The sequence below is a fragment of the Sebastes fasciatus genome, chromosome 12 (assembly GCF_043250625.1).
Source record: "Sebastes fasciatus isolate fSebFas1 chromosome 12, fSebFas1.pri, whole genome shotgun sequence".
Taxonomy (NCBI): domain Eukaryota; kingdom Metazoa; phylum Chordata; class Actinopteri; order Perciformes; family Sebastidae; genus Sebastes; species Sebastes fasciatus.
In genome coordinates this window covers 5,550,739-5,566,466 of record NC_133806.1, presented here as the reverse complement: position 1 = coordinate 5,566,466, position 15,728 = coordinate 5,550,739, and the positions used below count along the sequence as shown (strand labels likewise).

At 41.9% G+C, this 15,728-nt stretch overlaps 1 protein-coding gene across 1 annotated transcript in view; it reads left to right on the top strand.

The window, feature by feature from the left end:
• The window catches only part of dhx16 (DEAH (Asp-Glu-Ala-His) box polypeptide 16), a 16,897-nt gene extending 1,810 nt beyond the window's left edge, over window positions 1-15,087 (top strand). Inside the window, exons 3-21 of the mRNA XM_074652798.1 lie at window positions 62-300; window positions 843-1,020; window positions 1,121-1,177; window positions 1,280-1,534; window positions 1,643-1,876; window positions 3,516-3,707; window positions 3,844-3,954; window positions 4,178-4,293; window positions 4,471-4,681; window positions 5,041-5,139; window positions 5,835-5,987; window positions 6,429-6,569; window positions 6,776-6,938; window positions 7,029-7,147; window positions 8,130-8,197; window positions 9,176-9,338; window positions 10,004-10,165; window positions 13,244-13,417; window positions 14,376-15,087. Coding sequence (XP_074508899.1) covers window positions 62-300; window positions 843-1,020; window positions 1,121-1,177; window positions 1,280-1,534; window positions 1,643-1,876; window positions 3,516-3,707; window positions 3,844-3,954; window positions 4,178-4,293; window positions 4,471-4,681; window positions 5,041-5,139; window positions 5,835-5,987; window positions 6,429-6,569; window positions 6,776-6,938; window positions 7,029-7,147; window positions 8,130-8,197; window positions 9,176-9,338; window positions 10,004-10,165; window positions 13,244-13,417; window positions 14,376-14,504 — 2,964 coding nt within the window. The 3' untranslated portion in view covers window positions 14,505-15,087. The remainder of the gene's footprint in view (window positions 1-61; window positions 301-842; window positions 1,021-1,120; window positions 1,178-1,279; window positions 1,535-1,642; window positions 1,877-3,515; window positions 3,708-3,843; window positions 3,955-4,177; window positions 4,294-4,470; window positions 4,682-5,040; window positions 5,140-5,834; window positions 5,988-6,428; window positions 6,570-6,775; window positions 6,939-7,028; window positions 7,148-8,129; window positions 8,198-9,175; window positions 9,339-10,003; window positions 10,166-13,243; window positions 13,418-14,375) is intronic.
• The last annotated feature ends 641 nt before the right edge of the window (window positions 15,088-15,728 follow it).

Sequence of the window (15,728 nt, the reverse complement as noted above, 5' to 3'; positions counted from 1 at the left end):
TATGGGATCTTTTGTTGGGAATGAAACCTCTAACAGTTTTTTACCACTGTGCGTGTTATAGATTCCTCGCAAGCAGGTTGTTGAGAAACCATCCCGGGCGCTGGAACGCGAAGCCATTGAAATGGACAAGAAGAATCGGACGTACATGTTACTGGAGGACAGCGAAAGTGATGGAGACGCTGTGATGGAGAAGCAGAAAGGGAAAAAGAAAAACAAGGACAAAGACAAAGGAAACAAGAGGAAGCACATCAGACAGAAGAAACAGAGCGAGTCGTCAAGTGAGGACGAAGTACCTAAAAGGTAATCCAGATATTTTGTGCTTATTTTTTACGCTTGTTTGGTTTTTCTTTATTATTTCATATTTTTCCATGCAATAACATGTGTTTGAGTACTAAAGTTTGTGATATACTGCAGGATATTGTCAAACAGTATCTGAAATACGGGGCCTGAATATCTTTTTTTACCGTTTTGGAGAAAATACCAGATTTGTGCTCTAAATTAAATCATTTTATTTATTGTGTGCTGTTAAAACCTCTGACATTTTCTGTTTTTTTCCAGTTACAATACATATAAAAATAATCAATTCAAATGCTTTTAGTCTTGTATGTGAAAAAAAAACATAGAAAAGAGTAGCAACCTGTAAATATTTATCATCACAGGTACCACAAAGTTAACTTCTGATACTTTTAATACTTTAGGTGGTGGTTGGGAGAATAGAAAGAGAGACAGTCAACCAAATATGGAAGTGCTGAACCATTCAGAGCCTTTTAAACTAGTAATAAAATGAAATCTATTCTAAATCTGAAGCAGCAGCAGTTTGATGCATATTTTTCTAATATCAGGGGCAGTTCAGGCCAAGGAGATAACAAGTCTCTCAACAAAGAAGATGAAGAGGAAGAGTGGGAGAAGGAAGAGCGAGAGCGACAGCAGGACATTGAAGAGAGAGATGCATTTGCTGAGAGAGTGAAGCTGAAAGACAAAGACAAGACCCGCAACATAACAGAGAGGACGGACAAAAAGGTGGGAGACGAGGGAATTCCAAAACAGTTCATTGATTTGTTCAAAGATGACCCACTATGCCATGCAGGTAAACACCTTCAATGTGTTTGTTTTTCTCCAGGCTTATGAGGAAGCTCAGAAGAGGCTGAAGATGGCTGAAGACGATAAGAAGATTATGGTAGACAAGTTGTTTTGGGGAATAAAGACTAAAAATTAGTCACCAGAATTCTTACTGTGTACTAAAGTTTCTGATCCTTTGTCCTCCTCTTTCCCTCTCTAGTTGCCAGAGTTGAGGAAGCGCTCTCGCTGGGATTATCTAAAGAAGAGAGAGGCCGAGAAGCTGGAGGACCTGGAGGCAGAGATCAATGACGATGAGTACCTTTTCCATACGGAGGAGCTGACTGAGAGGGAGAGAAAGGAGTTGGAATACAAACGCACCCTGCGCGACCTGGCTAAAGATTACAAAAAGGCCGGTGCCAAGGAACAGGAGGAGAGGAAGAACAGATACTATATGCCAGAAGAGAAGAGAAGCAAGGTAGGAACGAGGGATGTCACATACCGCAGAAACAGTCACCTACAAAAGTGTACATAGGTTCAATTGTTCAACTCTTCCCCTTCCTCCTTCCCTCTCCCCGCTGACCAGGAGGTGCCCCAGAGGGAGCTGGAGCTGGAGGAAACTCCCATGGAGCTGGGAGGAGAGCAAGGCCGCTGGGAGGAGGAGAGGCTGAAGACGGCCTCCCTCAGCTTCGGGGCCAAGAGGGAGCGAGAGATAGGGATGAGGCAGGAGCAGGACAGGTACCAGCTGATCCTGGAGGAGGACGAGATGATCGACTTTGTCAGCACTGCCATGACCATGAAGGGAACTCGGACGGAGGAGGTGGGGTTCATTTCTACTTCTTTGTTATTATCTTTGTCTCAGTTTTCATTTCACTTTTCCAATGAGGAAAAACACTTGTGTTCGTCTAGTCCATTTGTTCTTCTTGCCACAGTTTTCAGTCTGCAGTCAAACAGTATTTATCATTCAGAGTGTGAATGTAGTTTTTCTGGTGAGATCCTGAATCTGCCTGCTATTGACAATAAAGATCTCGGGGAGTACAACTGCATATGCAGGGTCCAACGTTAATGTTTGTATTGTATACACTTTGCCCGACCGGGCGTTGTGGGTAATGTGGCATCCAGGTTTTGACAAGGAAGAAGAATGCGTGGAATAAAAAAGACGATATCTCTGGTTCTGCTGGATCGAAATTTTGATAATTTTGTGTGCTAAATTGGAGTGTTTGTTATTACAGTAATGTGCAGAAGCAACGGCAGCAACACTGACAGCAATATTTTTTGATGAACTCAAAATAACAGTGTAGCTTTTATATGATTTGAGTTTAAGAGTTTTTGAGCACTGAAGAACTTCCTCCACTTGTTTTCTTATTATATGAGCGAGAGGGCAACCAGAAAATGATCACATAAAAGTATAATCCCTGCAACAGCCGGTTTGTCCGTCTGCCTTGTCAATGTGTCCTAGAGCAAGGAAAAAATCCCTCCTGCTTACTTATTTCATATCACTGTAGAGTTGGGTCCATTTACGATTTATCTGGTCCAGTCCGGTGTACAAGCTTAAACCAGTTTGATTTTATACAATCTTGCTGAACCGGCTTTCGTCATTATGACAAATTAAATAGTAGCCGACATCAGCAACCTGTGCCGACGGCATCACGGCGCTAAATTCGACTTGTATTGCATTAGTAATAAGCAATATGACAATGTGATTAACATAATATTATGTTTGTTTATAAATGGACTAACAGAGCCACGAGTGTCTGACAGTCCGTGTGCAATTTACTGCCGGGCCAAATGCTGGCAACATGAAGGAGAGCAAATTTCAGTGGAGGTGGGAGGGAGAATGTTGTTAAGGCTGCAACTAGCGATTACTTTCATTGTCAATTAATCTGTCGGTTATTTATAATTACTCGATTAGTTGTTTGGTCTATGTAATGTGAGGAAAATGGTGAAGATGATGTCCTCAAATGTCTTGTTTTGTGCTTAACTCAAAGATATTCAGTTCACTGTCATAGAGGAGGAAAGAAACCAGAAATATTCACATTTAAGAAGCTGGAGAATTTTGGCTTTTTGTCTTAAAAAAGAACTCAAACCGTTTAATCGATTATCAAAATAATTGCAGATTAATTTAATAGTTGATGAGCAATCTATTAATTGTTGCAGCTCTAGCAGAGTCTCGAAGAAAACGAACATTTTTGATTTGAAGCCAAAGAAAGAGGTGAAAAACAGACAAGGCAACGTGTACACTGCAGGAGTCGCCACACTCTCATTCATGGGCTCTCTCAGTCTCATTATGTTCCACTAGTGCGACACCTAGTGGTAAAATTCAGTACACCTGTCCGGTCTGGTGTTTAATATCAAACCGGTTTGAAAATGTTTGCACGGGCCCAGCGCTAGTGAAAAAGTGAAAAAGATAATGCCGGTGAACTGAAGTGAATCATTTCCTCTGACTCTGTTGTGTTCAGGAAGAGGAGGCCCAGGCTCTGTCCCAGGCAGAGCAGAGGAAACAGTCCATGCAGGAGGTCCGACGCAGCCTGCCCATCTTCCCCTACAGAGAGGACCTGCTAGCTGCCATCCAAGAGCACCAGATCCTTGTCATTGAGGGGGAGACAGGCTCCGGAAAGACCACCCAGATCCCGCAGTACCTCCTGGAGAGTGTGAGAGCAGGATCTAATAATAATAACATCATATACTTGCATGTTAAACATAACAAAGTCAGCATTACTGCATAGTGATGAGGAAAAGTAAAGATTAAAAACTAATCTACACTTCAACTTACTGTTCCTCTGTCAGGGCTACACAAATGGAGGGATGAAGATTGGATGTACACAGCCTCGCAGAGTGGCAGCCATGTCAGTGGCAGCCAGAGTGTCACAGGAGATGAGCGTCAAGCTTGGGAATGAGGTGAGCTTTGGCACACCATCGTGCTGATCCTATTTTTTTCTTTCACACACTTTTATTCATTCTAGGTGGGGTGAAATGAATACCGTATTACACTATAATTCATGTTTTTGTGTACTGCTGTTGTCTAATATTTCTATTTCTCTTGCATTCTTTATTTATTTCAGATTATTGTTGACTGTTTCTTGAATCAGTGTTTTCACACTATCTATATTGCTTCATCCAGGTGGGTTACAGCATTCGTTTTGAGGACTGCACCTCGGAGAGAACAGTGCTGAAGTACATGACAGACGGCATGCTGCTGCGAGAGTTTCTCACCGAGCCCGACCTGGCCAGCTACAGGTAAGGCAGCTACCACTGCCTGACATCCCAATTTCCTCATGTCATTTGTTGCCCATAAACTTCCCAAAGTTCCTCTTCGCAGTTTCACATTTCAAATGTTCATGTACATTTACCGAACACCTGTAGGTATTACTATATGTGTTGTGCTCTCTGTTTCTCTCTCTCTCTCTCCTCCAGTGTGATCATCATAGATGAAGCCCACGAGCGAACGCTCCACACAGACATCCTGTTTGGTCTGATCAAGGACATCGCCAGGTTCAGGTCAGACCTGAAGGTGCTGGTGGCCAGCGCCACTCTGGACACCGAGCGCTTCTCCTGCTTCTTTGACGACGCACCTGTCTTCAGGATCCCTGGCAGGAGGTTCCCCGTCGACATCTTCTACACTAAAGTAGGAGCTAGCATGTTATTTAAATGTTCAATATAGTACATATCACATTTTTTAAATAATTGGTGAATTGTTGCTGCTTGATGGCAAAGGGACTGCGCTATAAAATGATGATTTCTTCTGTTTTCTCACTCGTTTACGGACATTTGTATTTTTACAAAAATGAATGAACAGTAAAGAAAAACAGGTTGTAGTGAGTACAGCCTTTGTGTGGGTCACCAAAGCATTTTGAAGAGAAAGAAAAAAAAAAAAAAATGTTGTAAAAGGTTTTCAGTCAGTTAGTCAAATTAGTCTAGGCATCCCTTGCTCCCATAAATCCAGCTGTCCTGTTGATGTACACATCTGTATGTTGTGTTGTCAAGGCTCCAGAGGCGGACTACCTGGAAGCTTGCGTTGTGTCGGTGCTACAGATCCACGTCACCCAGCCTACCGGAGACTGCCTTGTGTTCCTAACTGGACAGGTATTGTTTATATCAAGCGTGGTCATATCAAGAGATTCACAGTTTTTGACACAATTTTAATGGGAGATTGGTAGGGCTGTTTATTGGTAAGAATCTGGCGATACGATACATATCATGATACAGGGGTAAAGATTCAATATATTGCGATACTGTAAGCAAGGAGATAAATTTAGATTTTTTTTTAATTTAATTTTAGGAACACTGTCATAGTATAAAGAACACACCAGAAATACACCATTTCAGAATAGGCAAGAACAACAAATGTATACTGCATGCAAAAACTACATGTTTTTTGCTCCAAACTGCATGCGAGTATCATAAAGTGGGCATGTCTGTAAAGGGGAGACTCGTGGGTACCCATAGAACCCATTTTCATTCACATATCTGGAGGTCAGATGTCAGTGGATCCCCGTAAAAAAATAGCCATGCCAGTTTATCCTTACCACAATTTAGCGTAAATTTGGAGCGTCATTCAGCCTCCTTCATGACAAGCTAGTATGACATGGTTGGTACCAATGGATTCATTTTCTAGTGTCTTATGATGCCAGTATATTCACTCTAGCTTTAAACTGAACCCGCAACAAAAAAAACTGTCGTATTTTTACACTTGTATGTGTACACGAATAAGAAGGAACCGGCCCAAGGTGAGATTTATATATAAAAGTTGACTCTTTAACCTCTCGTGTTTCTCGCAGGAGGAGATCGAAACGTGTTGCGAGCTGCTCCAGGAGAGATGCAGGCGGCTTGGATCTAAGATAGCAGAGCTGCTGGTCCTTCCCATCTACGCCAACCTGCCGTCAGACATGCAGGCGAAGATCTTCAACCCTACTCCACCTGGAGCCCGTAAGGTGAGACGATGTCTCCTTCCTGTGCAGAGTACTTGGGGAACTGTTATTGTTTCCGAATACAATCGCCCTGGATATAGCAGGTCACTGTAGGATTAATATTTCAACTTGGCAGACACAAAGTGGTCAGTAGGTTATGACCAAGTTTATTTCTTTGAATGAAGACAATAGCTCTCTGCTATCTGTTTACTGTATCAGTTGTGTAATAAACCGGATTAAATGTCAATGCTGTGATTCCCCAATAGAGGCTGCTGTAGTACAATGAGATTTGTTATAGAGACTTAGTATCCTAGTTTGTTTTTTAACACTGTTGGACAGATTAAAGCCTTGTTTTGATGTTTTTAACACATCTTTGTTCCCATTGTTGTTCCCTTCTACTTTGTTTGAGCGGTGCTGACTCACTTTATCTCTTGGCTCTGTGTGTTCTCTCCATATCAATCCCAGGTGGTCGTGGCCACCAATATAGCAGAAACCTCGCTGACCATAGATGGCATCATCTACGTCATTGACCCGGGCTTCTGCAAACAGAAGAGTTACAACGCCCGCACCGGCATGGAGTCACTCATCGTTACACCCTGCTCACGGGTAATAACTGCTCACTGTTTTTATCTGAGTTTAACAAGCGGGAAATGAAGGTGTAGTGAACACACATCTTTTCACTCACTCAGGCTACAAGCTGTAATTATTGTATAAAGGCTAATGTCCAAGTGTTTTGCATTTGATGTCTGCATTGCTAGTCTCTGTGTTGGTTTCTAAACACCTCCTGCTGTGTGTTCCTGTTTCGCTCTCAGGCTTCGGCCAACCAGAGAGCAGGCCGTGCAGGCAGAGTGGCTGCTGGGAAATGTTTCAGGCTTTACACAGCCTGGGCCTTTAAACATGAGATGGAGGAATCGACTGTGCCTGAGATTCAGAGGACCAACCTGGGAAATGTAGTCCTGCTGCTGAAGAGTCTAGGTGAGGGGACGAAGCGATGTAATGACTAATAAAATGATGTTGTGGTATTATTTGGTGGCTGTGCAATAAGCTAATACATTTTGCTTGCAGGCATCAATGACCTCATTCACTTTGACTTCATGGACCCGCCTCCTCATGAGACTCTGGTCTTGGCGCTTGAGCAGCTCTACGCTCTGGGAGCGCTCAACCACCTCGGAGAGCTCACCAAGGTACAAACTCTGGGCCTGTGTTTATCACATTTCCAATTACACTTATTAGCAGCTGTTATTGATATTTTCATAATAACAGTGTATCAAATGGCATTGGGAAAACAAGGTGAAAGCGGTCGCTTGTAGTGATGAACCTACAGAGAATTAATCACCTGAATCTGCAGCTCCCCTCGGCTACCTCAGAGTTTTGGGCAAAGTCACACATGCTTGAAATTAACAAAGCTAAATATTTGCCTCTGTTTACTTCCTTTCTCCGAAGGGGTGAATAAAACATTTGCTTCCGGTGGCAAAGCAAACTTGCATCTTTGCATCGAGTTCAGTTTTGGTGAACTTTGGCTGGCGAAGTCGCAGCAAAGACCTGTGTGTGGTTGTCCCATTTTATAGTGTTTATTACAAGTTATTTTTCTATTTCCAACAAAACTCCAGTAATTCTGTCTACTAGAGCCGCCAAAAAATCTATGAAAAATCATTCACGTTCCCACAATTATTGCCCTATTAACCATGTACAACAAGCAGTAGGTTATTTGTCCCCTCCCCCCACTTTATCCCCTTCCCTCAGTCAACTCAACAGAGGGTCGTAAGCAAACAGAAGAAACACCTTTCACATTCTTAACTTCACAGAAAAGACACGTAACCCTTTGCTTTGACACACGTAATCTATGTCCATCTTCACAATGTTCGTCTGTATATTTGCATGTCATACTGTACATACCTGATGCTTGTGACGTTGTGTCCCGGTCTCCGGCACTGAAGACTCACTTCCTTGATGAAAAGTGCTGACACGAGATGACTCACTCACAATCTGAAGCTTTTATTTCCAAGCTTGTCTTGTTAATCAGTGATTATTACTAAGTATATGAGGATGTTTTCAGCAAGTGTGGGTGACTGCGTCATTGGTGGCTACTGTAGTGCTGCAGGTTGTTGTTTATTTAATGAATGAATTAAGTCTTTAACTGTTTGTTCTTGTTTGTCGGTTGTTCAGCTGGGTCGCAGGATGGCTGAGCTCCCGGTGGACCCCATGCTGAGCAAGATGGTCCTGGCCTCCGAGCAGTAAGTCTCCAGTCTGATAAAAGCATAAGCCTTCACTCTATCTTCATTTGACTGGATCGTCGGACAGTTTGAAGCCGTTGGTTTGAAGCGTCTGTCGGCCTAGTTTTTGCGGTATGTGCTGAACCGTCGGCTCTAGTCTGCCCGTGTCAGAGGTTTTTCGGCTAATTCAACATGTTGAATCAGCGAGGAGGCCCGTCAGTTAGAGAAATCACTCTGATTGGCTGTTCAGTTTGAGCGATTCAGTGCACAAGAAGAGAAACGGAAGTGAGGAAAGCAAGCCAACGAGTACAGTCAAGGGGACACACACACACAGAAGGCTCTTCCAATTCCCAATCGGACATAAATAAATAAACAATAAACAACAACAATATGGACGATAACCGACAAGCCAAAAGAATAGTTAATGGGATAAACCGCAAAATCGGCCCGGGATAAGGAACATATATTTGTTGTAAACATGGGTTTGAAGATCAATTCTTCAAAGCAGGAGAAGATTCATAATGTATCTGTAAGGGAGGAATGGATTCACAAGGTTAAACCTGACTGGGCAGATGAGATCTGGAGGAAAAACAAAGCTGCGTACTTATTGTGAAATTTAAGAATGAGCTCAGATTTGAGCTGGTGTACTTCCTCTTTATAATGACACGGATGAGTAAACTACTTTGGAGGAAAAAAGTCAAATCTGTCCAGTGTTGTGAGAAATAAGAAAATGAGTTATATATTTTTTCCTGCCCTTTGTATCGTTAACTTTGTGACCTGTTGTTGAATGATCTAAAGGACACAAGTTGGCTGCTGGATTGTTGTTTTAAAAAAAGATCTTAGCCTGAGAGAAATTGGAAACTTACTTAGTGAATGCATGGTAGTTCAGGAAGAAAACCTCGTAGAAGTAAGGGGTGGATGGTTTCTATTTTTTTTTTTGCAGGCTCTCCCTGGATTTTTCTTTTATATTTCTATTCTATTTTCTCTTCCTCCTTCCAGGTACAAGTGTTCAGAGGAAGTGTTGACGATAGCCGCCATGCTGTCGGTGAACAACTCTATTTTCTACCGGCCCAAAGACAAGGTGGTGCACGCCGACAACGCCAGGATGAACTTTGTGGTGCCAGGGGGAGACCACCTGGTGCTGCTCAACGTCTACACACAGGTATAAACACAACGTCTACACACAGGTATAAACACAACGTCTACACACAGGTATAAACACAACGTCTACACACAGGTATAAACACAACGTCTACACACAGGTATAAACACAGCGTCTACACACAGGTATAAACACAACGTCTACACACAGGTATACACACAGCTGGGTAACAGAGCTGAAGAACAGTTACCAATCTACTGGGCACAACTGTTCAATCTAATGCAATCCAATACACCTGCAAGAAAACCTGTCTTTAAGAGGTTTTCTCTCAGCTCTGCATACATCTTTGAGGTAATAGTTAGTGTAGTGTTTATTGCTTGGTTTCTGTTATGAACTGAAATAGTGCTCATGATTTGTGTCTAACGGCAAACTACCAAATTTTCACGTTATCTGTGACCTGGTATGCAAATGTTTTTAGTGAATGCACAGTTAATGTGTTCTTAACATCCGTCTGTGTAGTTTAGACCAGCTCAACAGTAATCCACTACAACATTTAGACTAATAAAGTTTATAACCTGTAACTTATTTTCAAGATAATTGTCGCATGGGTATATGATATTACGTTGTCACCTTTTCTTTTTTTGGACTTAGGGTAGCTCTCTCTTTTTTCACCATACATGTGTTTGATTCCCTGTAACTGCACTCATGATGTCTTTCTCCCACAGTGGTTGGAGAGCGGTTACTCCACACAGTGGTGCTACGAGAACTTCATCCAGTTCCGCTCCATGAGAAGAGCCCGGGACGTCAGGGACCAGCTGGAGGGTCTGATGGATCGCATTGAGGTGGAGGTGGTGAGCTCCGACGGAGACAGCTTGCCCATTCGCAAGGTCAGCAATACTGAGAAAGTCCCTCAGAGTTTCACCACAGTTCCCTGACAAAAATATGGAAGTTGATTCCTGATTTTAATACAGAGGATATATTATACTTTACGAGTCTATGTGAACAAGACTGCTAGTTGATTTGGCCACGTCAGATGGGCATGTATGTTACGTTGATGCAGGCCGTAGCCGTCAAAGTGAGGAAGTTGTAGCTACAACAACAATGGATAAAAGCACTGAAGAGCTAAAGCTGTGGCAAACTGAAAAATTCAAATGTTGCCTTTTCTAAAGAGACAAACGCTGCTTGCATTCAATATTTGCTTCTTTTTTGTTGTTGACTCCACCTCAGGCTTATCTGGTTCAGGGTTAACAACTTAAGATGAGTGGCAAGTAAGTGTTTGAAACTCAACCAGTGAGGGGTCGGACTAACAATACACGGAAGACTTTAGCTACTACTTTAGCTTTAAGCGGCTTCTGACAGCATGATCATTTTTTGGGGAAAATCCTGTTGTTCCCCTCAAGGTGAATTTAATCCTGTATGTCTAGGGAGGTGAAAGGTCACCCTCAGATACAGCGAGTTTTCGCCAGTGGGCAACCTCCAGATCTGAAAAGTGAAGCCAATGCTGAAGTGCCTTAAACTTCTTTCTAACAGCCAGCAGGGGGCGACTCCTCTGGTTGCAAAAAGAAGTCTGATTGAAGTCTATGAGAAAATGAGCCTACTTCTCACTTGATTTATTACCTCAGTAAACATTGTAAACATGAGTTTATGGTCTCAATCGCTAGTTTCAAGTCTTCTTCAATACAGCATGATGTTCATTTAGTAAATGATGGTCCCATTTAGAGTCACATAGACCATAAAGCAGGGGATGCTTTAAGGCGTGGCTACCTTGTGAATGACTGTGATTGAAGGCGTTGTCTTGTCTGGGAGTTGTCTGTGTTTTCGTCTTACAACTTTAACCCTTTCACAGTGTGTTTTCAGTTCATGAAAGTTAATTGTAACGTTTTGGTCGCCTAAAAATGTCAGCGTTCGGCTGTACTTAGCTCCACCCTCTCAAGTCACTTCTGGTTGCAACAAAACAAGGCAAAAAATGCCGAAATCGAGGCTTCAAACCAGCAGTCCACAAACCAATGGGTGACGTCACGGTGACTACGTCCACTTTTTATATACCAGCTATGGTTTTTGCTCAAAATGCGCAGGAAAATGTAAGCGTAAAACCTAAAACATCACTGAAAAGAGGCTGTGTGAAATAGTCTTCTCCTATCCGGGTCTGTAAGCGTTGTGAACGCAACCCTAAACCACTTGAGATAAGAAAGGGCGTTTGTTTTATCAGTTGGGTTACACCTCTTTTCATCACATGCCGCCTTTGCCTCTGTCAAAAATCCTGCAGCCAAATAGGCAAAAGCAATCCCATAACTTATCTTGTTATTATGAATTAAAGGTTCAGTAAATACAAATACAAATGTAGAGCTAATATAATTCTTAAAATCGAAAGTTTTTTTTATCCATAAAGTGGCTTTAGTGGCGTTGTGTGTATTCCTTGTTGTAAGCCTTGTTTTGATCGTGACATCTACATGCTTACACGCAAACAGTGAATTAGTCATTTGAAAATGTTTGTTGTATTTTAAGCTAAAATGACAGACAAATGTGGATTTGCTTGAGTAGTGTGTGATAGATGTTATCTGTCAGCTGAATGTCAGTTTCATGCTGTCCCTTTAAAGCTTTAGTTTTATGAACACACCCAACACCACCCGGCAGGAATTACAGCAGGTGTGAAAAGTTTGTGCGCATCTGTGAAAACAAGGTTAGAAAAGCAGGTCTGTATTTGGATGGTATCGGTTAGCAAGACCCAATCGAAACCCACCTTCAGTTCCGAAACTCCTGAATAACTTGTCAGCAGGATGAATTAACTGCGTTAACAGAGTCTGCTTTGAGTTTAAGTTAGTTTAGTGTCAGATACTGAACAGCTGGACTTTTATCAGTGGCTCTGTGTTGTTGCATCAATGACTGATCGGAAGGACTTCATTTAAAGGAGAACTCATTCTTCAGAGGGAAACCCTGATGATCAGTAATTAATCATCACTGAAAACAAAAAATATTTTTAGTTAGTTGTTGAAGTTTCTAGAATATGCTTGTAGCATCCAGAATAATAGAAGGGAATAATAATAATTTTATGAAACTGTTTTTAAGGTGAGACAACCCAGGTAAAAACATATTTTGAGATTTTGGGCTATTTTTGCTTCCATAACGTGTCTTCTTTCACACTAGTGGAGAGAAAACACCCAAAATACACATTTAGATGTTTATTTTACTACTTTGTCTATTTGCGTCTAGTTTGCATAATATAATGCCTCATTTGCATATTTAAACATACAATTTCAGAAAACTTGTAACACAAAAAATAATTGTCTTAAAGTGGCAGTATATATTTTTGGCATCATTGGGCAAAAATTCCATAATAACTTTTCAGCATATTGTAATTCAAGTGTTCTGAGAGAAAACTAAACTTCTGCACCTCCTCATGGCGCTGTTTTCAGGGTTTAGAAAATCTAGCCCGTGACGGGAGACTTTGACCAATCACAGGTAAATTCATTGAGAGAGCGTTCCTATTGGCTGTGCTCCGGTCATGTGACCAGAACTTGGCGTTCCTTCACCAGATTTCACAATGGCGGAGCATCGTAAAACATTTCATTCAAACTGGACAGAAACAAAGTAAAACTCACCCAAAACGTCGTCGTTACTCTTTCCAACAATCACCAACTGTGCTTTGTTCGAACTTGACTGTAATTTCATAGAGTTTAATGTGAAAAAACGCAGAATCTACAGTCGTTGTCCCCCCTAAAACAACGACCTTGGCGGAAGTAATAAAACCCAAACAAGGCAGATAAATGATTTGTTAAAGGGCAAGTTAGATCTCAAAACTCATCTCCTGACCTGTGCTTTTATATTACATATAAATGATGCATTTACAAATTAAACTGTAGAGATCAGTTGTTTATAAACCCCTCTTGTCCCTCTCTTGTCCCTCTCTTGTCCTTCTCTTGTCCTTCTCTTGTCCTTCTCTTGTCCTTCTCTTGTCTCTCTCCCAGGCGGTGACGGCAGGATATTTCTATCACACCGCGCGACTGAGCAAAGGCGGCTACAAGACGGTGAAGCACCAGCAGACGGTCTACGTCCACCCCAACAGCTCTCTGTTCGAGGAGCAGCCCCGCTGGCTCATCTACCACGAGCTGGTCTTCACCACCAAGGAGTTCATGAGACAGGTCTGTCTGCTCCGGAATGTCACACTGTTTACTGTTTACTGTTAAATACTCGCCGAAATCTCTCTCAAATATTTGCAGAGTTTAGAGATGAGAGGTAGCAGTAGTAGTTTGCTTTTCAGAAGCTTATCTGCTAATCTGTGTTCTGTTCTGTATGTTTCAAATGGAAACTCCCACTCTGCCGTTGCAAAAAGCAGTGACGTAGGTTTCCAAAGTAAGAATAAGGTTATGAATATTGTAAACGCTAGCACTAGCTGAGTTAACGTTAGCTGTGGTAAGTTTGGAAATAACTGAAAGGGTTAGTTTGGATTTTTTGAAGCGCGGTTGTATGTATACTATGAACGTAATACTATTACGGTCTTCAAGACCAGACTAGACTCCATTCACAAAAACAGTAATTTGACCTCTCAGATCACGGGAGTTGCTGTTCTACCGCTGCATCGATCGGTTAGTTTGTTTGTGCTATTGTGTGACTTTCGGATCCGAACCAACGTGGCGGCGTCCACAGCAGTACGTTGCTTAGCTTCCGTGCCGGTACTCCTGTCTACGTCTCCAAACTGGGAGCACGCCGACTGCCATCTAAGTTACTGTTTGTAATGTTGAACACTAATTCTAATACTGTATCTGTAGCAGCGTCATCATGCAGAAACTTACATCAGGTCATGCGGGGAAAAGTTTTAAAAGGGAAAAATAGCATTTTGACCAAAATTTGAATGTTTGGATTTGAATACACAAGGAACACCTCTGTGACGCTACAGAATGATACAAAAATAATGGACCCACCCTTTAAACACAGAGAGAGCTGTTTATGATGTAAATGACTTAGTCTCACCTTTCATTGATGAAGGCTTACACAGAAACTGCTTGTCGGAATGAGACAGCACATTAATGAGGAAGTGTTCCTGTACAATATCTAACTGGCTGTATATATGCACACATTGATTCATCATTCATCACGCAGGTGATCGAGATCGACAGCGGCTGGCTGCTTGAAGTGGCTCCTCACTACTACAAGAGCAAAGAGCTGGAGGACAGCAGCAGCAAGAAGATGCCCCGCAAGCTGGGAAAAACAAAAGAGGAGCTGGGCTGAAGAGAGGGCCGAGGCCTCAGGGGACAGATGGTGGAAAAATGACTTTGATTCTATAAAAAATAAAGAGGAAAATGTAGTTACACACATGGTCTTCGCATGTGTGTCTTCAGTTGTTTACTGCTGTAGCTTGAGATGGCATATTGGACCACATTTGGCTGCACAAAGTAGCCTGAACACAGACACATGGAGCAGAGGAACGGGTCCAGTGAGAAGTGGGTCACAAAGTCACGAACCGGTTTAATCATAAACCAACTCCGTCAGCTGGCACAAACAAGGAAACATTAATGCAGTTGAATCTGAGTTTCCGCATCAACAGCAGCAGTACTGACCCACTTTTCCAACTCATTAAAGACTTTTTTGCTTTTTGTTTCCCACGTGCTCTTGAACAGCCACCAGACTCTTTGTTGACTTTTGTCAAATTGTCTATTTGTGAAACCAGCACACTGTCAAAGTGTGCAAATCACTGAGGAGCCTCCACGATGCTGAAAAGACTAATTTCAAATGAATGAGTTTCCCCCAACGTGTGAGGCTCCTTATCTTGTTAATTTTCTTTTTTTTCTACCGCAATAAAATTTTACAACCACTTTTGTTTGTTTTGCAGCTCAGTCATTAGTCACCAAGTCAGTATTAACTACCTTTCAAGATTCAACCCAGTTCTCTTTCTGGTAATAACTGCACCAGGAAGTTCTATGGTTTAGTGAGTTTTATTTAGACGCAGTATTTGAATAAGCTCCAGTCATGCTGATAAAGTTGTACAGCAAAGCAGTAGGTGGAAGAAGTACTCAGATCTTTGACTTCAGTAAAAGTAGTAATACCACAGTGTAAAAAATAGTCTTTTACAAGTAATAGTCCTGCATTAAACATTTTACTTAAGTACAAGTACAAAAGCTTTAGCATCAAAATATACAGTACTTAAAAGTACCAGAATAATGTATGCTTTAACCCCGAGACCCCCGTGATCCCGACCAACTTTACTGTTTTTCAGAGGCTGTAGCAGGTTCACTTTTAGGGCCAGAGTGAAGGCACAGATATCATATGAAACTACAAAACCTAAGGAATCCATCGTTGGTAACAACCATGTCTTGCTAGCTAAACTTGGAGGCTAAATAACACCCCAAGGTTAGGCTAAATTTTGAGGAGGAAAAACTGGTATGACCATTTTCAAAGGGGTCCCTTGACCGCCGACCACCCAGTTATTTCTGCCTATTCTAGAAATGGAAAATC